General features: G+C 46.3%; 1 protein-coding gene across 2 annotated transcripts in view; it reads right to left on the bottom strand.

Annotated features, from left to right (window-relative positions):
• The window catches only part of LOC120937705 (protein FAM184A-like), a 40,346-nt gene that overhangs the window by 13,309 nt on the left and 1,939 nt on the right, over window positions 1-25,098 (bottom strand). The window contains exons 2-4 of one of the 2 annotated variants that reach the window (XM_040351125.1): window positions 19,374-19,764; window positions 11,895-12,026; window positions 45-203 (exon numbers count right to left, since the gene is read on the bottom strand). In XM_040351125.1, the coding sequence (XP_040207059.1) occupies window positions 45-203; window positions 11,895-12,026; window positions 19,374-19,634 (552 nt within the window). In that variant the 5' untranslated portion in view covers window positions 19,635-19,764. The remainder of the gene's footprint in view (window positions 1-44; window positions 204-11,894; window positions 12,027-19,373; window positions 19,765-25,098) is intronic. The other variant, XM_040351126.1, reaches the window with a different exon arrangement.

The following is a 25,098-nucleotide window of genomic DNA, read 5'->3' as shown; positions in this document are numbered from 1 at the left end:
ATCTTCAGAAGAGGTTTGGAATGATGGATATGCATCGCACCCACCTGACTCTGCAGTTCTCTGTTGACATTTTCATAATGCAGAATGTTATAATTCAGGAGCTGCTCCTTCTCTTCCACTAATCTCTGGCTTCTGTCCAGCGACTGTCTGCTTGTTTTATGGCTGTTTACTTCAAGTTCAATGTCTTTGGCAAACTGCAACGTCTGCAGTGAAAGAATATTGTTGGTTTCAATTCAAGACCACGCCAGCTACATATAGGCTTCAAAATGGTTGTTACATATACAGATAAAACATACAAAAAATCTATTATTATTTCTAGTAAAAAATACATACCGTATTTGCCGGCGTATAAGACGACCCCCTAATTTTCCAGCCAAAATGTTGGTTTTGGGATATACTCGCCATATAAGACTACCCCCTTCCTACTTGTCATGCCTCTCCTCACGGTGCCAACATTACATGCCAGACTGTGCCACTCAGGGGTCAAGTCCCGGGGAAAAAAGTGTGGGAACTCCCACCCAAGACCCACTCCCCCACAAAAAAAAAAATATATACGCTTATATGCATAATTACTAAACCGCAAGTTCTTTCTAAATCCTGTGATAACTTGCTGCAGACCTCCGCAATGTCTCCTGGGAACAATGACAAAAGCTCCCAGGAGACATTGCGGCATTGAGGAAGTGACGGAATACCCGCACACTACCCGATGAATCCATATACAGGAAGCGGCCAGTAACATAAACGATTACTAAGGTTCGCCTGCCCCTGACAGTGACTCGAGCTGGGCATCGCCGCTCAGTGAAGGATTGGCTCGGGTGGCTCGGCTGCTCTAGTCCTGCAAAGGGAACTGAGTTCCTGCTGTGAAAAAAGTGCAGGAACTCCGTTCCCACGCGTTCCCGCAGGACTTGAGCCCTGGTGCCACTACATGCCAGACTGTGCCCCATTACATACCAGACTGTGCCCCATTACATGCCAGACTTTGCCCCATTACATGCCAGACTGTGACCCATTACATGCCAGACTGTGACCCATTACATGCCAGACTGTGACCCATTACATGCCAGACTGTGACCCATTACATGCCAGACTGTGCCCCATTACATGCCAGACTCGCTGTGCCCTTACCTTATCCTAAGACATGCAGAATCGCGGCTGTCCATTTTTTCAAAAGCCGCGCCTCCTACGTCTTCTGTTCCGTGATAGGCGGAACACTCAGCTTCCCAGGAGGCACTGTGTTCAGTTTTCGCCTATCACGGAGGCCCTCTCGTCCGAGGACGAGAGGGCCTCCGTGATAGGTGGACACTAAACACAGGACGAGAGGGCCTCCGTGATAGGCGGACACTAAACACAGTGGGCCAGATTCACATAGAATTACGTTGCTCCTGGGCAGCGTAACGTATGTGATTTACGTTACACCGCCGTAGGTTTACAGCGTAAGTGCCTGATTCTCAGAACTCTTACCTGTAAACTTGCGGCGGTGTATCGTAAATGCGCTCGGCGCAAGCCCGCCCAATTCAAATGGGGCGCGCACCATTTAAATTAGGCGCGTTCCCGCGCTAAACGTACTGCGCATGCTCCGTCGGGTAAATTACCCGACGTGCATTGCGCTAAATGACGTCGCACGGACGTCATTTGATTTGACGTTAACGTAAATGGCGTCCAGCGCCATTCACTGACGACTTATGCAAACATGGCTTAGGACAACTAGGGCTCAGCCCTAATTTTACGCGGCGTAACTCGACGGAAACGACGTAAAGTTAGATCGACGGGCAGCGCGGACGTTCGGGAATCGCCGTAACTATTCATTTGCATATTCTACGCCGACCGCAATGGCCTCACCACCTAGCGGCCGGCCTAGAATTGTATCCTTAAGATCCGACAGTGTAATTCAATTACACCTGTCGGATCTTAGGGCTAGCTATGCGTAACTGATTCTATGAATCAGTCGCATAGTTAGGACGGCCCTAACACAGAGATACGACGGCGTATCAGGAGATACGCCGTCGTATCTCTTTTGTGAATCTGGCCCAGTGTCTCCTGGGAAGCTGAGTGTTCCGCCTATCACGGAACAGAAGAAGTAGGAGGCGCGGCTTTGAAAAATGGACGGCCGCGATTCTGCATGTCTTAGGATAAGGTAAGGGGTGTTAGGTTACCGGCGTATAAGACGACCGCCGACTTTTAAGAAGATTTTAAGGGGTTAAAAAGTCGTCTTATACGCCGGAAAATACGGTAGGTGGTTTTGTATGAAAAGTGCTCCGATTTTTTTTTTCTCATATTACCCACTAGAGAGCCGCGCTATAGACGAAAGACGTCCACAGCGGGGCTCTCAACTGCCGGGTGGACGTCCCTGGACGTCCTTTTATGTGCATTCCCCACAGCGGGGAAACACTGTGCCCGGCGCATCGCTGAGATGCCGATGCACGTGCTTGGAGGCCGTGATGTCCGACAGGCACCCGCGATCGGCGGTAACAGCAGGGACGTGGAGCTCTGTGTGTAAACACAGAGCTCCACGTCCTGTCAGGGAGAGAGGAGACCGATGGTGTGTCCCTTGTACATAGGGACACAGCATCAGTCACCTCCCCCAGTCAGTCCCCCTCCACACACAGTTAGAACACACCCAGGGAATACATTTAACCCCTTCCTCACCCCCTTCCCATCATGCCTAGACCAGTCTGTGAATGTCAGAGTTTTACAATGCCTCATGGGATGTGTAGTTCCGCAATAGCTGGAGGGCCGTAGTTTGAGGATCCCTGCAATAAATCTTTAAACCTTATTGCACAATGAGGTTTTTTCTCTATCATCCATATCCACTTCCATGAGGCATATCCAGTGCAGATGTCGCCAGCAACGGATCCTTCCAGGGGTCTCCCCACACGCTTGAATGAAAAAACTAGAGATAGTTGGTCAACACATAGGGGTGAGTGTACATCCATGTGGGGCACCCAGTCTGAGCACAAATCTATGGAGCACGGATGTATTAATATTGAGCACAAAAACTTATGAACACTTATACTGGGACTGCAAAGGACTTGTATACTTCAGGACTGTCTTAATGCCTGGGCACACTTGGGCACTGCCCAGGGGCCCAGGTGCATGGGAGCCCCATGATAGTCTTGCATTACATCATATTTGCCAACTGTCCCATATCTGCTAGGATAGTCATGCATTTTACTAAGTTTTCGTACGTCATACTGCAGCCAGTACCTTACATGGATGGAGGGGAGGACCTTTCCCTGGTGTTGCTGCTCAAGAGCTAGCGCTTCCTTCCAGAGTTGGCCATGGATCAACTCAGACCATCCAAGCAGAGCCTCCTCCAATACTGGTCCTCTGTGCTGTATCTGCATCTCTTGTAACCTCCTTCTGAATTCCTCTTCCATGGCGACTGGTATCTGTACCTCTCCTCTCTCTTCAGTTGGTGCTGCTGTGACTTCTGCTGCTGCAGCACCTCTTTGATGTAGCCAAGTTGCATCCACAGCCGCTATAACCAGGTCTATGATCTCCAGTGGAGGATTAGGACCATACTGTGCCAGTCTTAGTTTAACAGCCCGATCAAAACTTGCCTCCTCGGGTGTCCTGTCTGTTACGCTGGGCCTTTCAGCTCTATCCATTTCGACAAGTTCTGCGATAATGTCCCTTTTCTTACGGTTGTTGGCCGGTCTGCCCCGGCTCTCCAGTAGGTCCTTGAGGGAAGAGAGCTTCAGCCGTTCATACTGTGTCTCCATTGTCCTGTGTCCTCTTGTAGCTGTTCTTCTGGCGATAGAATCATCCCACTGCTAGCCAACAATTGTAACGGTCAGGGGTTACGCCGTTTACGATATTCCATTCCACCAACCCACGACAGCTTATCGACACTCCAGAATCCAGCAGACGAACATGGCCGACACAGACTCCCCAGAAACGAGACACAGCTCTGTTCTCTGGTTCAACAGGAATAGATTTTAACCACATCCCTACCGCGTCATTGTGAAAGGACGGCGGCAGGAACCCTTCCTCGATCCGGGTGGACGTCATATGACATCCTGCGTTCCCGGCGATCTAGGGCGCGCGGCGACGCTCGTGACCCGGCGCGGGTGCCCGGCTGCCGCGATTGCCGCCGGATGCCCGCGATTGCCGGTAATCACGGCAGGAGTGTGGATCTGTGTGTGTAAACACACAGATCCACCTCCTGTCAGCGGTGAGGAGACCAATGTGTGTTCCCAGTACAGAGGAACACACATCGGTCTCCTCCCCTTGAGAGTCCCCTCCCCCCTACAGTTATAACACATCTTAGGGACACATATTAACCCCTTCAACGCCCCCTAGTGGTTAACCCCTTCCCTGCCAGTCACATTTACACAGTAATCAATGCATATTTATAGCATTAATCGCTGTATAAATGTGAATGGTCCCAAAAATGTGTCAAAAGTGTCTGACGTGTTCGCCGCAATGTCACGGTGACAGTAAAAAAATCGCAAATCACCGCCAATACTAGTAAAAAAATAAATAAAATAAAAATGCCATAAATCTATCACCTATTTTGTAGACGCTATAACTTTTGCGCAAACCAATCAATATATGATTATTGCAATTTTTTTTTACCAAAAATATGTAGAAGAATACGTATCGGCCTAAACTGAGGGAAAAAAAGTTTCTTTTAAAAAAATTGTGATATTTATTAAATAAAAAAGTAAAAAATAGTGTTTTTTTTTAAATTGTCGCTCTTCTTTTGTTTATAGCGCAAAAAATAAAAACCGCAGAGATGATCAAATACCACCAAAATAAAGCTCTATTTGTGGGAACAAAATGATAAAAAAAATTGTTTGGGTACAGTGTAGCACGACCGCGCAATTGTCATTCAAAGTGCGACAGTGCTGAAAGCTGAAAATTGGCTTGGGCAGGAAGGTGCGTAAGTGCCCGGTATGGAAGTGGTTAATGGGAAACTCAGGCTTCTTATATACACCAAAAAGCATGCTGCAGTAATCAAAGGGACAATGATACACTCCACCCACAACATCATACAATGGGTACTAACGAGCCTCCAATACACATCTTGGGTAGACTTTCTGGCACTGGGTCTGACACAATCCACATGAGCTAATTAGCTACAGCTGACAAGTCAGACATCATGACTCTTCTCACCTGATATACAATACACATTTATCATCAATAGAAATTCACACAATACAGTGTTAATTAGCATCACACAATGAAAAGGTCTTTAGAAGCCAGACTAAGGTTAGTTTACATGACAGTAGCAGACTTATTTAACACCTTTAACAGACTGTGTTCCCACATGAATGGATCACTCTATTGACCTGTTGGGTTCAGAATCAACAACCTGTAATTAGTTCTTTCAGACATTCTTGAATATATTGAGGATTATCAATACTGTCCCACCTCATGTAATCTGAGATATAATTTCTCAGTCATCCTATGCCCCTAGTGGACATAGGATGACCCTAGACACAAAAGTCATTGGTGAAGCTGAAACAGGAGTACCCCACACCCTTCAAGAGCCTCTAGGTCCCACGGGCCATTCCGTTACAATTAAAAAGTTTGGTAAACCCCCATGTGGCCCAGTCAGTGTTGCCAACCAATCAGATTGAAATTTACTGACACGACACCCAAAATTTACTGACACAGCCAAGTTTTACTGCCATTTCCGAAAGTTACAAAACTACAGTTTTAGGTGAAAATTTCAGTATTTAGGGTACAAACAAGTATAATATGCAATTAGCAATATGATTTAAGGTAGATATTAAAGGCAAAAAGCATTTTTTCTTATCTTATTTTTTCAATATATTAACCACTTGCTTACTGGGCACTTAAACCCCCCTTCTGCCCAGACCAATTTTCAGCTTTCAGCGCTGATGCATGGTCATACAACGCTGTACCCAAATGAAATTTTTATAATTTTTTTCCCACAAATAGAGCTTTCTTTTGGTGGTATTTGATCACCTCTGCGGTTTTTATTTTTTGTTAAAAAAATTTAAAAGACTGATTTTTTTTTAAATAAATTATATATATATATTTTTTATTTTGTTATAAAATTTTGCAAACAGGTAATTTTTCTCCTTCATTAATGGGCACTGATGGGTTGCACTGATGGGCTGCATTGATAGGTACTGATAGGCGGCATTGGTGGGCACTGATAGGCGGCACTGGTGGGCACTGATAGGTGGCACTGGTGGGTGGCACTGAAGGGCATTGATAGATGGCACTGGTGGACACTGAGAAGTGGCATTGATAGGTGGCACCGATGGGCACTGATGGGTGGCAGTGATGGGCACTGATAGGCAGCACTGATTGGCACCAATGGTGGTGGGCATTGATAGTTGGCACTGGCAGGGGGTTTAGATTGGCACACGAGGCATATGTGCCTCCTTCCTCTTCTGGACCGATGTCCCTTGCACCTAAGCCGGTGATCAGCTTTTTTTCTCCTCACGATTACCGAGCTTTGTTTACATCACATGATCAGCTGTCATTGGCTGACAGCTGATCACCTGGTAAGGGGCCTGGACCGTCCCCTTACTCGGATCTGTTATCACTCGAGTCTCAGGGGCCCTTCAGGGGCGCGCGAGGAGCGCACGAAGGGAAGGACGTCTATTGACGTCCTCCCATCAATTTGGGGTCCGCACTGTAGCCATCATTTAGCAATAGAGCGGACGAGAAGTGGTTAAATAGCTCAGGGACAGGGCAAGACATTAGAATGGGCAGGCACACACAGATGAAACTGACTCTAACAGTAACACAGACAGCAGTGTGCAGCAGCACAGATGATGATGATGACACTTCGCCGACATGACACGTCTTCTCCTGAGTTACAGTGACAGTCTCTCTTCACGCCAGGTGGTCCCTTCACTCCACTCCAGTCTAATCAGCACTGACATTCCTGCTCCCGGCTTGCCTTGCTCCCATCCTAGAGACCTGCACAAGAGGCTCTTGCACGAAGACATCACATGACGTTCAGGCACTGCTTCCGTCAGACCTGCCCTTCCGCCAGTGCTGCCCGAACACACTTTAGCAGGCACTCGGATGGTCTTGGCCAGCTCTGGATCAGAACTGCGCATGCGCAGTTCCGAACTGAGGGTCACAACCATATTTTTTTCTTTTGGCTATAGCGCGGGTGGCAAGTGGGTAAAGTGAAACTGAAGTTCCATAAGAAACAGTGAACAGGCAGGCTTTTATTGTAGAGAAGACATGCAATGTCTCTTCTGCAATGAAATCCCCCTACCTGTCTGCTTACCGTCCTCTCCGGCGCTGTAGCCTGAGTGCATATGCAGCTCCACAGTGCTGGCGATTGAGATTTTTTTTTACTAAAGAAATGTGGCTGAATACATTTTGGCCTAAATGTTTGACTAAAATTTAGTTTATTCGATATTTTTTACTTTTTGTTATAAGAAAAATCATTTTTTTTCAAAATTTGCGATCTTTTTCCGTTTATATCGCAAAAAATAAAAATCGCAGAGGCAATCAAATACCATCAAAAGAATGCTCTATTTGTGGGAAGAAAGGGACGCAAATTTCGTTTCGGTACAACATTGCATGACCGCGCAATTACCAGTTAAAGCAGCGCAGTGCCAAATTGTAAAAACACCTTGGGTCTTTAGGCAGCATATTGGTCCGGTCCTTAAGTGGTTAAAGAGGACGTACAGGTACGTGCTTGTGCCCAGCCGTGCCATTCTGCTGACGTATCGGCGTGAGGGGGTCCTTAAGTGGTTAAAAAAGAAGGGGGCAAATATTTCTCATTTTACTGTATACAGCAGTGTGATAAGTCTGAGGTAAAACCATGACCCAGCATCACTTAGCAGCACAATGGTTGGGAAATGTTTAAAAAAAGCACAATGTTGGTTTCTTGAAGGCATCGTGCTGATGAATGGCACACGCTGTGCATTATTAATGTATGCTCTGAATGGCAGAATTCCATGTATTGATTTACAATAAAAGCAATAATGGTTTGTTCCACTAATGTCCTAGCACCTGGGAGCTTTTCATGAAAAATGGAATCTTGGCTGACGATACCACTGAATCATCAGGACAGTCTGTTATTTAGCACTTTTTTATTTGGCTCATGAAAGAAGAAAACTTTAACCACTTCAATACCGGCCCATTGTCATATAACGTCCACAAAGGACCTCTAACGATCCGGGTGGACGTCATATGACGTCCTGGGCTTTGCGGGTGGATATCTGAATGATGCCTGCAGCTAGAGGCATCATTTAGATATCCTTCTCTTCTGCCGGCGATTCTGCACAACGTAAGAACGATCATAGAGGCGGTTTCCGCCACTAGATCGTTCTTACAGGCAGCGGGAGGGGACATCCCCCCCCTCCCGCCGCTATCCGGTGCTTCTCCGGGCTCTCCCGTGCCTTCGGGGGCTCGGAAAACGAATCGTCAGGCGCTGGCAGGAAGCATAGAGATGACTGGTGACCAGATGGTCACCAGTCATTTCTATGACCGTCGGAGGACCCGGGCGCGATGTGATGACGTCACGCCTGGGTCCCCCGATTCATGAAACAATTTTTTTTCCAAAAAAAAGGCGTTTGAAAAATTATTGCACAAATACCGTGAAAGATAAAACGTTTCAATGACCGTCGTTTTATTCCCTAGGGTGTCTGCTAAAAAAACATATATAATGTTTGGGGGTTCTGCGTAATTTTCTAGCAAAAAAAATTATGATTTGTACATGTAGGAGAGAAGTGCCAGAATAGGCCCGGTATGGAGGTGTGTATAAAAGCCCTGTATGGAAGTGGTTAAGAACAAATCACATATCAGGGTGACCTTATAGTCCCTCAAAGATGCATTTGCATTGGTGTCTCTGCTTAGCTGTCCATTGATGTACAACAGGCTTAAAAAAAAAAAAACATACAGTGCCAGCCTGCAAAAGAGGCTGACCTCTAAATATAGCATTACCATACAGAGCAGCAAATGATGTCATAGATTCCCAATATCACATAGTAAACAGTCAGATTATTCAAACAGTTCCAGGAGAGTCAAAGAACCTCATCGCCAGTGAGGAGGGAGAGACCTGGGAGGGCCGCTGCTCTCGTGCACATCACTGGATCAAAATCAAGCTCAGGTAAGTATAGAGTGGGGGAATCTGCATACTGAAGGTTTTTCTACCTTAACCACTTAAGCCCCGGACCATATTGCTGCCTAAAGACCCAAGGTGTTTTTACAGTTTGGGACTGCGTCGCTTTAACAGACAATTGCGCGGTCGTGCGACGTGGCTCCCAAACAAAATTGTCGTCCTTTTTTCCCCACAAATAGAGCTTTCTTTTGGTGGTATTTGATCACCTCGGCGGTTTTTATTTTTTGCGCTATAAACAAAAATAGAGCGACAATTTTGAAAAAAATGCAATATTTTTTACTTTTTGCTATAATAAATATCCCCCAAAAACATATATAAAAAATTTTTTTTTCCTCAGTTTAGGCCGATACGTATTCTTGTACCTATTTTTGGTAAAAAAAAATCACAATAAGCGTTTATCGATTGGTTTGCGCAAAATTTATAGCGTTTACAAAATAGGGGATAGTTTTATTGCATTTTATTAATTTTTTTTTTTTTTACTACTAATGTCGGCGATCAGCGATTTTTTTCGTGACTGCGACATTATGGCGGACACTTCGGACAATTTTTACATATTTTTGGGATTTTTGTCATTTTCACAGCAAAAAATGCATTTAAATTGCATTCTTTATTGTGAAAATGACAGTTGCAGTTTGGGAGTTAACCACAGGTGGCGCTGTAGGATTTGGTGTACACTGCGTGTGTGTTTACAACTGTAGGGGGGTGTGGCTGTAGGAATGACGTCATCGATCGAGTCTCCCTATATAAGGGATCACTCGATTGATGCAGCGCCATAGTGAAGCACGGGGAAGCCGTGTTTACACACAGCTCTCCCCGTTCTTCAGCTCCGGGGAGCGATCGCGACGGAGCGGCTATAAACAAATAGCCGCGCCGTCGTCCCGGATCGCTCCCCGAGGGGACCCGACCGCCGCAAGTCGCGGGGGGGTCCCGATCGGACCCCCGACCCACGTCTAGGCAGGGACGTACAGGTACGCCAATGTGCCTGTACGTGCCATTCTGCCGACGTATATGTACATGCGGCGGTCGGGAAGGGGTTAAAGGGGTTGTAAAGGAAAATAATTTTTTCCCTAAATAGCTTCCTTTGCCTTAGTGCGGTCCTCCTTCACTTACCTCATCCTTCCATTTTGCCTTTAAATGTCCTTATTTCTTCTGAGAAATCCTCACTTCCTGTTCTTCTGTCTGTAACTCACCACCGTAATGCGAGGCTTTCTCCCTGGTGTGGAGAAAGCCTCCTAAGGGGGGAGGGGGTGAGCAGGCAAGTCAGGACACTCTCTACTTTGCAGATAGAGAAAGGAGCTGTGGGTTAGTGGGCGTCCTGACACTCCTGCTCACCCCCTCCCCCCTCAAGAGGCTTTCTCCACACCAGGGAGAAAGCCTTGCATTACTGTGGTGAGTTTCAGACAGAAGAACAGGAAGTGAGGATTTCTCAGAAGAAATAAGGACATTTAAAAGCAAAATGGAAGGATGAGGTAAGTGAAGGAGGACTGCACTAAGGTAAAGGAAGCTATTTAGGGAAAACATTTTTTCCTTTACAACCCCTTTAGCCACTTGCCGCCCATCATATAGCAATATGACAGTGGCAAAGTGGTTTAGTTATCCTGATTGGACGTCATATGATGTGATCAGGATAACAAGTCTGCGCACGCTCAGTCTGACACACAGCAACGCTGATCGTGGTATGGAGCCTCTGACAGAGGCTTCTTACCACGTGATCAGCTGTGACCAAACACAGCTGATCATCGAGTGAACCAGGAAGTGCCAGTAAACTTCTTTTCTGGGTTCACGCTTATAGGGATAGCCGATTGTGCAGCCCCCATCAGCTGCCAATAAGTGCCCAGCACCTGCCAGCCTGTGCCCCAGAAAGAACGCCTGCCAGTGCCCATAAAAGTGGCAATCAGTGCCCACAACAGTGCCCATAAAAGTGCCAATCAGTGCCCTATCAGTAATGCCAGTCAGTGCCCTTCAGATGCCACTCATTAATGCCTGTCAGTAGCTCCTCATTAGTGCTGCCTATCCAGTGCCACCTATCTGGGCCCATCAGTGCCGCCTATCAGTGCCCATAAGTTTTATTTTTCAAAATTGTCAGTCTTTCTTTGTTTATAGCGCAAAAAATAAAAACCGCATAGGTGATCAAATACCACCAAAAGAAATCTCTATTTGTGGGAAGAAAATTATAAAAAATGTGTTTAGATACAGTGTTGTATGACCGCTCAATTGTCATTCAAAGTGCGACAGCACTGAACGCTCAAAATTGTTGCTTTGAGCATCACAGTCTATTCTTTCACTAAAGAAATCCGAGGATAATGCGGCGTACAGACGGTCGTTTTTTGTGATGAAAAAAACGTTGTTTTTTAGCATGAAAAAAAACGACGTTTTTCAAACTTAATTTTCAAAAACGACTGAGCATACACACCATCGTTTTTTCCAAAAGCTCTAGCAAAGCGCGGTTACGTTCAGCGCGTACGACGGCACTCTGTTCCATTCAAACTCGCGTCCTAACTTGCTTTTGAGCATGCGCGGGTTTAAAAACGTCGTTTTGCCCACACACGGTCATTTTTTATGACACAAAAAACAACGTTTTGAAAAACGACATAAAAAATTCAAGCATGTTCGAATTATTTTTTTGTCGTTTTTTTTGAAGACATAAAACGACATTTTGCCCACACTCTATCATTTTAAATGACGTTTTTTAGAAACGTCGTTTTTTTTCATCACAAAAAACGGCCGTCTGTATGCGGCATTACTCGGGAATCGGAGTCTGGTGGAATACATCACACATTTTTTTCACTTTCGATTTTTTTTAAAATAATTAATGATATGATACCTTATTCCTAATGGTTTTACTGAGCTTTTCCACCACATCCTCTTTTTCTTTTAGAGATGATCTCAGGAGCAGATTTTCTTTTTGCAAAGCTTCTATTTTTGACAGAAGTGCACTTTCTTCATCAGAGGACACCTAAAATGAAGCAACCCATGGTTGTGCCATTATATTTCATCTGATGTAATATGTCTGCATGTACTTATCATTTTGCAATTAAATAAATAAATGATCAATTAAAAAAAATGTGATTTCTTATATAGTTAGGTTACAGCCCAACACTGGGCACTATACAAATGCCCTTGCAGTATGACCCCTTCACAATGGGCTGAATGCTTGTTAGGCCCCATACACACGACCAAACATGTATGCTGAAACTGGTCCGCGGACCAGTTTCAGCATACATGTTCGGTCGTGTGTAGGCGCGAGCGGGCAGAATTCCAGCAAACATTTGCCCGCCGGGCCTTTTCCCAGCGGGCAAATATTCCTGGACTTGTTTTAAAACCGTCCGCTGGAATCCTGCCCGCTCGGACATGTATGGTCGTCTATACAGACCTACCGTACATGTCCGAGCGCCCGCCGTCCCTTCGCATGCGTCGAATGACTTTGACGCTTGAGTGGAATCATTTAAAAGGCAGGCCCGCCCACATCGCCGCGGCGACGGCGCGGACACGCCCCGCGTATTGTTTACGCGCGGACTTCTGTACGATGATTAGTACAGCCATCTTACTGAAGTCCCCGGAGCAGACATGTACGGTGAAAACGGTCCGACCGACCGGTTTCATCGTACATGTTTGCCCGTGTGTACCCGGCCTTAAGTGTAGGGGTAGAGGAATAAACTGTGATACTTATCTTATTCTTTGCTTCATCTGACTTTCTCGAAGCCTCTTCTCTAAAGCACTCCAGCCATTAACGCATGCTTTTTTTTTTTTTTACTTTATAATCTTTATTGAAACATTTTTCATTATACATCTTATCATACAATCAACGCTGTATCCTGGGCTAGGCCAACAAGGCCCAGGCCTAGGGCAGCACTTTGCAGGGGGGCAGCACGGAAGGAGTCCCCACCAGATTGTGGTACACTGTGGCCCGGATTCTCGTACGAGTTACGCCGGCGTATCTCCAGATACGCCGGCGTAACTCTGAGTCCGAGCTGTCGTATCTATGCGCCTGATTCTTAGGCCTAGTACACATGATAGGATTTATCCGCGGATACGGTCCTCCGGACCGTTTCCGCGGATAAATCCTCTGAGGATTTTGATCCGATGGAGTGTACACACCATCGGATCGAAATCCGCGCCGAATTCCCATCGCGATGATGTGTCGCGCCGTCGCCGCGATGATGATCATCATCGCGGCGACGTGCGCGACGCTGTCATATAAGGAATTCCACGCATGCGTCGAATCATTACGACGCATGCGAGGGATGGGTTCGGACGGATCGATCCGGTGAGTCTGTACAGACCACCGGATCGATCCGCTGGAGCCGATTCCAGCGGATAGATTTCTTAGCATGCTAAGAAATTTTTATCCACTGGAAATCGGTCGGCCCGAAATATATCCGCGGATAAATATCCGCTGGATCGTACACACCAGCGGATCTATCCGCTGAAACCGATCCGCGGATCAATTTCAGCGGATCGATCCTCTCGTGTGTACGGGCCTAAGAATCAGTTACGCATAGATTTGTATTAGATTCGACAGGCGTAAGTCTCTTACGCCGTCGTATCTTAAATGCATATTTACACTGGCCGCTAGGGGCGTGTACGCTGATTTACGCCTAGAAATATGTAAATCAGCTAGATACGCGAATTCACGAACGTACGCCCGGCCGACGCAGTACAGATACGCCGTTTACGTTAGGCTTTTCCCGGCGTAAAGTTACCCCTGCTATATGAGGCGTACATGTGGCGTACCAATGTTAAGTATGGACGTCGTTCCCGCGTCGAATTTTGAAAATTTTACGTAGTTTGCGTAAGTCGTTCGCGAATAGGACTGGGCGTCATTTACGTTCATGTCGAAAGCATTGGCTTCTTGCGGGTTAGATTGGAGCATGCGCACTGGGATACTTTCACGGACGGCGCATGCGCCGTTCGTAAAAAGCGTCATTTACGTGGGGTCACATTAAATTAACATAACACACGCCCACATTGACCACATTTGAATTAGGCGGGCTTACGCCGGCCTATTTACGCTACGCCGCCGCAACTTTGGTTTGAGAATACGGCACTTGCCTGTCAAAGTTGCGGAGGCGTAACGTAAATAGGATACGTTACGCCCGCACAAAGATACGCGAGTCTACGTGAATCCGGGCCTGTTAGTGTAACGCAAGCTGCTTCTAATTTTGACTGTCCTATCAGCCTGGACCACAAACCTTCCTCACTGTGCTATATGTTTTCTGCTGCACCATTGGCATGGTTATATCTTCTTAGTCCTCTCCATAAAAAATATCAGAAATTTGTGCTTAAAGTAGAACTATAGGCAAACTTTTTTTTTTCATTTTGGATAGAGTAAGGGAGGGTTATAGCCCCTGTCAGTTTATTTTTTTACCATCCCTGTCCCATTGCAGAGATTTCCCTTCACTTCCTGCCGCATAGCCAAACAGGAAGTGAGAGGAAATCTATGCAAATTAAGGGAATCCATCCCCCCTCCCCCCCCACCAGGCCCTAAGAACTAGTGTCCCCACTAGAAAATGTCAGGGTGGGTCTTAAACAGAAAGGGGTGTGGCCTTGACAGGAAGGGGTGGGTCGTATTTAAATTAGGGGGTGCACGAGTTTAGTCAGGCCTAGGGCAGCACAAAACCTAAATACACTACTGCATACAATCACCCAACTCCACGCACCCCCCTCCCCAGGCCAGTCAGGAGTAAAAATAGTAAACCAAGAAACGCTTTAAAGTATTACTAAACCCACAACAATAAAATCAGTCTGTAAATGCAGTAAAGCATGCTTGTTATACTCACTTCCACTGACTTCAAAACATGTCCAGATTAGACAGAGTTAGTGGAGTCAGACTGCACATGCTCAGTTTGGTGTGTATTGCTAGAGGGTTTTGGCACACAGCCAATCAGCACTGTCCAGACATAGGGACGGGGTCCTGAATCCTGATAGGACAGCCAGTGCAGTATGAAAACTCATCCTACAAGTTTTAACCAGGCACTGATAGAAGTCACAAGTCTACTATATAATGGCGATGAGAAAAGGTATTTAGCAGTTTATATTTACTAAAACAACTGCATTTCCATGTTCTGTGTACTGTGACCAGATATAGTGAATCCTGGGTCCTGGGTTAAGTAATACTTTAACCACATGCTGACCAGCGCACAACGATATACGTCGACACAATGGCTCGGCTGGGCATATGGGCGTACATGTATGTCCCCTTTAGGATGCGGCATTGTAGGCACGCGTGTGCCCGCCGCGAGCTCCGTGAGTCCCACCGCGGGTCCTGCAGACTTAATGTCCTCAGGGATACCCGTCTCACAGAGAGGAAGAACGGGGAAATGCTGATGTAAACAAGCATATCCCCATTCTTCCTAGTGACCGGACACTGATCACCGCTCCCTGTGATCGGGAGCGGTGATCAATGTCGTGTCACACATAGCCCTTCCCCCCCACAGTTAGAACACATCCCTAGGACACACTTAACCCCTTCAGTGCTGGTTAACCCCTTCATCGCCAGTGTTATTTTTATAGCACTGATCACTGTATAAATGACAATGGTCCCAAAATGGCGTCAAAAGTTTCCGATGTGTCCGCCATAATGTTGCAGTCACGATAAAAATCACTGATCGCCATCATTACTAGTAAAAAAAAAAATTATTAATAAAACTATCCCATATTTTGTAGACGCTATAACTTTTGCGCAAACCAATCAATAAACGCTAATTGCGATTTTTTTTTACCAAAAATATGTAGAAGAATACGTATCGGCCTAAACTGAGGAAAAAACATTTTTTTGATCGATTTTTCGGGTTTTTTTTTTATAGCAACAAGTAAAACATATTGTTTTTTTTTTTCAAAATTGTCGCTCTATTTTTGTTTATAGCGCAAAAAATAAAAACCGCAGAGGTGATCAAATACCACCAAATAAAAGCTCTATTTGTGGGAAAAAAAGGACGTACATTTTGTTTGGGAGCCGCATTGCACGACCACGCAATTGTCAGTTAAAGCGACGCAGTGCCGATTAGCAAAAAGTGCTCTGGTCTTTGGGCAGCCAAATGGTCCGGGGCTGAAGTGTTTAAAGGGCAAAATATTGTTATTGGATACAACATACAACTACAAAGTGTTGTTGGTCATTGCCAGAAACTAAGAAAGAGACAAGCAATATTTGCACTTAAATCGTATATACAGTAAAACCTTGGTTTGAGAGCGTTTTTCAAGACAAGCAAAATGTTTTAATACAGGGTTTGACAAATTTGCTTGGAATCTAGGAGCCAGCTAAAAAAGTTAGGAGCCATAAAACGCGCCCCGTCCCGCCGAGCTTGCACACAGAAGCGAACGCATATGTGAGTAATGCGCGCATATGTAAACGGTATTCAAACCACACATGTGAGGTATCACCATGATTGGTAGAGCGAGAGCAATAATTATAGCTCTAGACCTCCTCTGTTACTCAAAACATGCAACCTGTAGAATTTTTTAAACGTCGCCTATGGAGATTTTAAAGGGTAAAAGTTTGTCGCCATTCCACGAGCGGACGCAATTTTGAAGCGTGACATGTTGGGTATCAATTTACTCGGCGTAACATTATCTTTCCCAATATAAAAAAAAATTGGGCTAACTTTACTGTTGTCTTATTTTTTAATTAAAAAAACTGTATTTTCTCCCCAAAAAAGTGCGCTTGTTAGACCGCTGCGCAAATACGGTGTGACAGAAAGTATTGCAACGACCGCCATTTTATTCTCTAGGGTGTTAGAATAAAAAATAGATATAATGTTTGGGGGTTCTAATTAGAGGGAAGGATATGGCAGTGAAAACAATGAAAAACACATTAGAACTGCTGTTTTACTTGTAATGCCAACGGCCACCACAAAATGGCGCCAGATCACAGAAGGAAACTTAGGCCTGCAGCAGGCCGCAAAGCTGCGGCCTCAATTACCAGCGGGCCTGGACCGGCCGCACGATCTGGGGGCGCACGGAGACACAGGATCCTGTGTTTCCGTACGCCCCCACCTCCCCCGGCGCGATTGCGGTGGGCCCGCGCCGGCCGGTAATTGAGACCGCGGCTTTGCGGCCTTCTGCAGGCCTAAGCTTCCCCGGGCGCCAGGTCACAATTTCTTGTCGCAATTGCGACCGGGCGCCCGGATATTGTCGAGCCCTGTTTTAAAAAATGGTAGCGTCATGTCACAACTGAGTATAAAAGAGAAGAGAGGCGCTTCTAAGTGTAGCAATATGGTTACATTTAACCACTTCCCGACCGCCGCATGTATATGGACGTCCACAGAATGGCACGTACAGGCAAATGGGCGTACATGTACGTCCTTGCCTTCTAGCGGGTGGGGGGTCCGATCGGGACCCCCCCGCTACATGCGGCGGTCGGATTCCCTCGGGGAGCGATCCGGGACGAAGGCGCGGCTATTCGTTTATAGCCGCTCCGTCGCGATCGCTCCCCGGAGCTGAAGAACGGGGAGAGCCGTATGTAAACACGGCTTCCCCGTGCTTCACTGTGGCGGCGTATCGTTCGAGTGATCCCTTTTATAGGGAGACTCGATCGATGACGTCAGTCCTACAGCCACACCCCCCTACAGTTGTAAACACACACTAAGTGAACACTAACTCCTACAGCGCCCCCTGTGGTTAACTCCCAAACTGCAACTGTCATTTTCACAATAAACAATGCAATTTAAATGCATTTTTTGCTGTGAAAATGACAATGGTCCCAAAAATGTGTCAAAATTGTCCGAAGTGTCCGCCATAATGTCGCAGTCACGAAAAAAATCGCTGATCGCCGCCATTAGTAGTAAAAAAAAATTAATTAATAAAAATGCAATAAAACTCTCCCCTATTTTGTAAACGCTATAAATTTTGCGCAAACCAATCGATAAACGCTTATTGCGATTTTTTTTACTAAAAATAGGTCGAAGAATACGTATCGGCCTAAACTGAGGGAAAAAAAATTTTTTAGATATGTTTTTGGGCGATATTTATTACAGCAAAAAGTAAAAAATATTGAACTTTTTTCAAAATTGTCGCTCTATTTTTGTTTATAGCGCAAAAAATAAAAACCATAGAGGTGATCAAATGCCACCAAAAGAAAGCTCTATTTGTAGGGAAAAAAAGGACGCCAATTTTGTTTGGGAGCCACGTCGCACGAGCGCGCAATTATCAGTTAAAGCGACGCAGTGCCGAATCGCAAAAAGGGGCCAGGTCCTTTACCTGCATATTGGTCCGGGTCTTAAGTGGTTAAAAAACTTGCATGGAGTTTGTACAATCTGATTGTAACTTGTGTGGCTGGATTTTAAAAAACTAATTTTAGAAACCACAGTACTGCCTAGAGGCGAAATAATGTTTTTGCAAAGGAAAGCTTTCTTCAAATTCTAACTTTACTGATAAATCTAAAGCTGTAACATTATTACCAAGATTAGATTGTACACAACATAAAGCAAACATTTATACTGAGGTCATTTCTACATATCTGTCAAGTTTAATATCGGCTCTCGGGGCTTTATGCTGAAGAACAGAGACATTGGGCCAGATCCACGCACCCTGGCGCATATTTCCGTCGGGCGTAGCGTATCTAAGATACACTACGCCGCCGTAACTTACTTTTTTTTTCGAATCCTCAAAGAATGCGCGCCGTAAGTTACGGCGGCGTAGTGTATCTTTGGCGGCGTAAGGGCGCGCAATTCAAATCGATGTGATGGGGGCGTGTTTTATGTAAATACGTTGTGACCCGACCTAAACAACGTTTTTTTTTAACATCCCAGTGCGCATGTTCGAAATTAAACCAGAACAAGCCAATGCTTACAACGGTGACGTCATTCTACGCAAATCCCTATTCGTGAACGACTTACGAAAACGACGTAAAAAATTCAAAATTTGTCGCGGGAACGACGGCCATACTTAACATTGAGTACGCCTCATATAGCAGGGGTAACTATACACCGGAAAAAACGCAAACGACGTAAAAAAATGCGCCGGCCAGACGTACGTTCGTGGATCGCCGTATCTAGCTAATTTGCATACTCGACGCGGAATTCGATGGAAACGCCACCTAGCGGCCGCCGGAAAAATGCACCTAAGATCCGACGGCATACTAAGACGTACGCCTGTCGGATCGAGTCCAGATGCAGTCGTATCTTGTTTTGTAGATACAAAACAAAGATACGACGCGGGAACTTTGAAATTAGGCGGCGTATCAATAGATACGCCGGCGTAATTGTTCTGTGGATCTGGCCCATTACCTTCATTATGAGGAAGGGAGAGGCAACAACTCAAAGCATTAGGATATGAATCAGGGAACACGGCCAAGAGAAGTTTCTACCTGAACGGATTTGCTGGCGACTCTCTTCCGCGATGTGACAGCTGAGATAATGCTGGGAATGCTTTTTCCTGGTTTACCAAAATACACATTAGGTGTTGACTTGACATCCTGAATCCCCAGGCCAATCCCTGCGATGCTGGGGAGACTTTCCGACTTGCTTGTCCTGCTCACATGAAATGAGTGGCGGAGGTAGGTCGCGGGTTCCAGTTCTGACACTATTGGTCCATTCATCCGTGGGGTCCTTTTAAACCTGGCTGTCATTTCGGTAGGGGAAGTTTCAGCTAACTCTAACACGTAAAGGTCGATTCACAGTTTTGTTATCTGTAGAATTTTGCATCATTATCGATACTTTGGATGAGCCAGGGTTGCTACATTTGTAAAACGCTTCCCACTGTAAAGACAAAAAAGGCCTCATAGGTCAACGTTTTTCTAGTTACTCAAATGGAAAAAAAATGTACATACCAGGTAGCTAACCCTTTATTAAAGTGTAAGTAAACCCTCACATCGTTTTCAGCCAAGGAAGTTGCCATCTTTGCCTCTGTTTAATCTACAACTGCCATGATGCTGCACATGTGATCAGTTATGACACCAGTCATTGGATGCTTTGACAGTTTGGTTGAGAGCACAACCAATGGGAGTGTTACATTTCCGGCACGTGCCTGAAATGAAACTGCTTTATGGATGGGTTTACGTCCGCTTTACATTCAGTAGAAAGACAAGATTTCAGAGATGCCGCGTTTTTCTGTGCAAATTTTTGTGGCTGCAGGAACAGGTGCGGCCTCGCGGCGGCAATCACCCGCACAGGTGTGAACCTCGCCTAAAAATGGGTGGGACATGTAACATGTTCCAAAGGTAAATGTATCCTTTAACCACTTAATCCCCGGACCATATTGCTAGTCAAAGACCAGAGCACTTTTTGCGATTCGGCACTGCGCCGCTTTAACTGACAATTGCGCAGTCGTGCGACGTGGCTCCCAAACAAAATTGGCATCCTTTTTTCCCCACAAATAGAGCTTTCTTTTGGTGGTATTTGATCACCTCTGCGGTTTTTAATTTTTGCACTATAAACACAAATAGAGCGACAATTTTGAAAAAAATGAATATTTTTTACTTTTTGCTATAATAAATATCCCCCAAAAAATATAAAAAAACGTTTTTTTCCCTCAGTTTAGGCCGATACGTATTCTACATATTTTTCGTAAAAAAAAAAAAATCGCAATAAGCGTTTATTGATTGGTTTGCACAAAAGTTATAGCGTTTACAAAATAGGGGGTAATTTTATGGCATTTTTATTAATATATTTTTTTTACTAGTAATAGCGGCGATCAGCGATTTTTTTTTCGGTACTGCGACACTGGCGGACACTTCGGACACTTTTGACACATTTTTGGGACCATTGGCATTTTTATAGCGATCAGTGCTATAAAAATGCATTGGATTACTATAAAAATGCCACTGGCAGTGAAGGGGTTAACACTAGGGGGCGGGGAAGGAGTTACGTATGTTCCCTGGGTGTGTTCTAACTGTAGGGGGGGGTGGACTGACTAGGGGAAATGACTGATCTTCTGTTCATACATTGTATGAACAGACGGTCAGGCATTTCTCTCCCTGACAGGACCAGGAGCTGTGTGTTTACACACACAGCTCCCGGTCCCCGCTCTGTAACGAGCGATCGCGTGTGCCCGGCGGCGTTCGCGCCCGCCGGGCACGTGCACGGGAGTCGGCCTGCGCGAGAGCCGACATATAGCTACGGGCTCTCGCGGCTGGTCGGCAAGCAGTTAAAGAGGAGGTCCGGTTTTGAAAAAAAATAATTAAATGTCAGCAGCAACTAATACTGTAGCTGCTGACTTTTAATAAGGACGCTTACCTGTCCAGGGTGCCCGCGATGACGGCAGCCGAAACCAAGCAATCGCTCGGGTCTCGGCTGCCCCGCCGGCATCCTCGGTGAGGAAATCAGGAAGTGAAGCCTTCACCGCCCGATTCCCTACTGCGCATGCGCGAGCCGCGCGGCACGACGTGAATGGGCGATGTCTTCTGGGACACACACAATGTCCCAGAAGACACAGCTCCCCCATTCCCCAGGAGGCAGCACGAGGAGGAGAAGAAAGAAGACGGACCGCGGATCAAGTGGCAGATTAGGACGATCTGCCTAGCAAGATGCACTTTTTTCTTGGTGGAGCTCCGCTTTAAATAAGGATAGCTCTATACTTAAAGGTTAAGTTCACTTTTTGTAACATGTTACACCCATATTCAGGGTGTAACACATGGCTCAACAAAACCCAGGTGCCAGGTCGCAATGGGCTGCTTGCTCTCACTACCCGCTCACCTCCGACATCATGTTTCCCTTGGGGAGTGACGCCTATCAGTGCTACCTCATCAGTGCTTATCAGTGCCACCTGTCAGTGCCCATCAGAGCCACCTGTCAGTGCCCATCAGTGTCACCTGTCAGTGCCACCTCATCAGTGCCACCTCATCAGTACCAACTAGCGCAGACAATCAGTGCCACCTCATCAGTGCCACCTTATTAGTGCTCATCAGTGCCGCCTATCAGTGCAGCCTATCAGTGCCCATCAGAGCAGACAATCAGTGCCACCTCATCAGTGCCCATCAGTGCAGCCTATCAGCACAACCTCATCAGTGCCCATCACCGCCGCCCCATCAGTGCCGCCTAGGGTTGCTACATCATCCCTTTAATCCAGGACACACATTAATTACACAGGTTCTGTGGCTGATTAAGGTGGTAATTGCACTCACTTGGTGCCTTATCTGCAATAAATCAGCCTCAGAACCTGTGTCATTCATATATTCATATGTGTCCTGGATTAAAGGGATGATGTGGCAACCCTAGTGCTGCCTCATCAGTGCCACCTCATCGGCACCCATCAGTGCAGCCTCATCAGTGCCACATATTAGTACCACCTCATCAATGCCCAACAGTGCCCATTAGTGCAGCCTATCAGTGTCCATCAGTGCAGCTTTATCAGTGAAGGAGAAAAATTGCTTATTTGCTAAATAAATCGGGGCACTGAGCAGTGGATTAAAAAAGTCTTCCTGTCACAGTGTAATTGCCTGGCCATATAAAAAGGTATGGCAAGACACATACACAGACATAGGTAGATTCAGGTAGAGTTAGGCCGACTTATCAGTAGATAAGCCGGCCTAACTCAGAATCTACGCCGACCTATGTTTAAGCGTATGCTCAAACAGAGATACGCTTAAACATATCTAAGATACGACGGCTTGCGCCGTCCTATCTTAGATTGCAATTTTTCGGATGGCCGCTAGGTGGCGCTTCCATTGCGGCCAGCGTAGAATATGTAAATTAGTTTCTACGCCGATTCACGAACGTACGCCCGGCCGCCGCAGTCGTTTTACGCCGTTTACGTAAGGCCTTTACAGGCCTAAAGTTATTCCACCTATTAGGTGGAATAACAATGTTAAAGTATGGCCGCCGTTCCCGCCGCGAGATTCCAAATGTTAACGTTGTTTGCGTAAGTCGTGGGAATCGGGATTTACGTCGTTTACGTCCACGTCGAAATCAATAGGCCTGTGCGGCATACGTAACCGCAATGCACACTGGGAAATGTAGTTGCCCGGCGCATGCGCAGTGACAAAAAAACGTCAAAAACGTGAGGTCAAGCCTCATTGCCATCAAACACGCCCCCCTCCAACCTATTTGAATTAGGCGACACTACGCCGCCCTAAGTAAGGAGGCAAGTGCTTTGAGAATCATGTACCTGCCTCTCTTACTTAAGGCGGCGTAGTGTAAACACGCTAGGCTACGCCGCCGCAAATTTGCGCACCCGTACCTGAATCCAGCTAACAGCAGGACTGTGGCATTACACTCATAATCTGCTGATCATGGGAGCAATGCTTTACAGGTCCATTACAAAATATATTTTTTTGTAAAGGTGAACTTATCCTTTAAAATCATTCATGTGGGACTTTAATTAGAAAATGAAGTCCTGATAGATGATTTTAGTCTGGCTCCTTTTGCAGGTATAGCTATGGAAAACATTACAAATAAGTGCCTATACTGTTTAAAAGCCTCACCCTGCTCTGCACATGCTCAGTTGCTCTCTAATTTTAGGGACTGTGCCAAATTTGTAGAGGCCGATCTGGTGACAGCCTTAAAGTGGAATTAAACCCTCCAGTCCTTTACAGCAGGGCTATGCAATTAGCGGACCTTGCAAAACTACAAGTCCCATCATGCCTCTGGGTGTCATGCTGTGGCTGTCAGAGACTTGCTATAGCCTCATGGGAGTTCTGCAACAGCTGATTGCATATCCCTGCTACAGCCAAGAAAGCTGCTTCTGTTTGATCTGCAACTGCCATTTGATGGTTTGACAGTTTGGTTGAGGAAACAAGCAAATGTGACAGTTAGCAATCCCGGGGTTCCAGGGATGTAACTGTTTTTTGAAACCGTGGTGATTTATGTGATCAGATTTGACACCAGCCATTTGATGGTTTGACAGTTCAGTTGAGAACACAGGCAAATGTGACAGTTAGCAATCCCGGCATTCCAGGAACTGTTTTTTGAAATTGTTAAAGTTGAACTTTAGGGCTCTTTCACACGGAGCGGACCGTTTCTGGGTCCGCTCCGTGTGTCTCCGTCGGCTCAGCGGGGATACCCGCTGAGCTGTCGGCGGATAGGGCGGTCCCCGCACACAGTGCAGGGACCACCCTGTCTCAGCTTCGCTCTGCCCTATGGGGAACCGGATGCAGACGGACCGTCTGTCCGTCTGCATCCGTTCCGTTCCGCCGCTAACGGACGCGATCCCATAGGGATGTATTACAAGTCCGTTAACGGACTTGTAATAACGGACAGGCGGAGCGGACGTCTGAAAGGGGCCTTAGTCAGAAAATGAAGTCCTGCTAGATCACTTAGGCTGACCCTTTTGCAGGTATAGCTATGTAAATCATTAAAAATAATTGCCTATACTGTGTAAAATCCAGTAATGGCATCAATTTTGGGACTGCGACATTGTGGCGGACAGATCAGACACCTTTGACACTATTTTGGGACCATTGACGATTATATAGCGATCAGAGCTAATAATAGCCACTGATTACTGTATAAATGTCACTGGCAGGGAAGGGGTTAACACTAGGGGGCGATCAAGGGGTTAAGTGTGTTCCCTCAGTGTGTTTCTAACTGTGCGGGGGATGGGACTGACTGGGGGAGGAAAACGATCGCTGCTCCTAAGTACTAGGAGCAGACAATCTGTCTCTACTTCCCTGACAGAACAGAGATCTTTCTGTTTACATTAGCCGCGCCCCGCGCATTGGCTGCTATGTCAAGCGGCGCAAGCGCGCGACTCCTTAAAGCGCCCGCCATACAGCTACGGCGATTCGCGCAGGAGTGCCATACTGCTGTCAAACGACGGCGGGCGGGCGCCAAGTGGTTAAGCGCTGCCGAATTTGTAGAGGCCGATCTGCGGACAGCCTAAAGGCTGGGTTCACACTGGTGCGATGCGGGAACCCTGTGAATCCACTGCGGGTTCCCACATCGCACCCGACTCGCACGGCAGTTCACACTGCCATATGCAAACTGCTGGGAAGTGTCACACAACACTAATGACACCCCCATTGAATGCAATGCGATTTCAGCTATACTATCTGTATGGCTGAAATTGCATCGCACAGACATCGCACGTGATTTGCACTGCAGTGTGGTGCGAATCACGTGCAATCTCGCACAGCGCACCAGTGTGAATTGGCCCTA

Source organism: Rana temporaria, chromosome 4, assembly GCF_905171775.1.
Source record: "Rana temporaria chromosome 4, aRanTem1.1, whole genome shotgun sequence".
Taxonomy (NCBI): domain Eukaryota; kingdom Metazoa; phylum Chordata; class Amphibia; order Anura; family Ranidae; genus Rana; species Rana temporaria.
The sequence above is the reverse complement of the archived record's forward strand: the minus strand, read 5'-3'. Positions and strand labels throughout refer to the sequence as shown.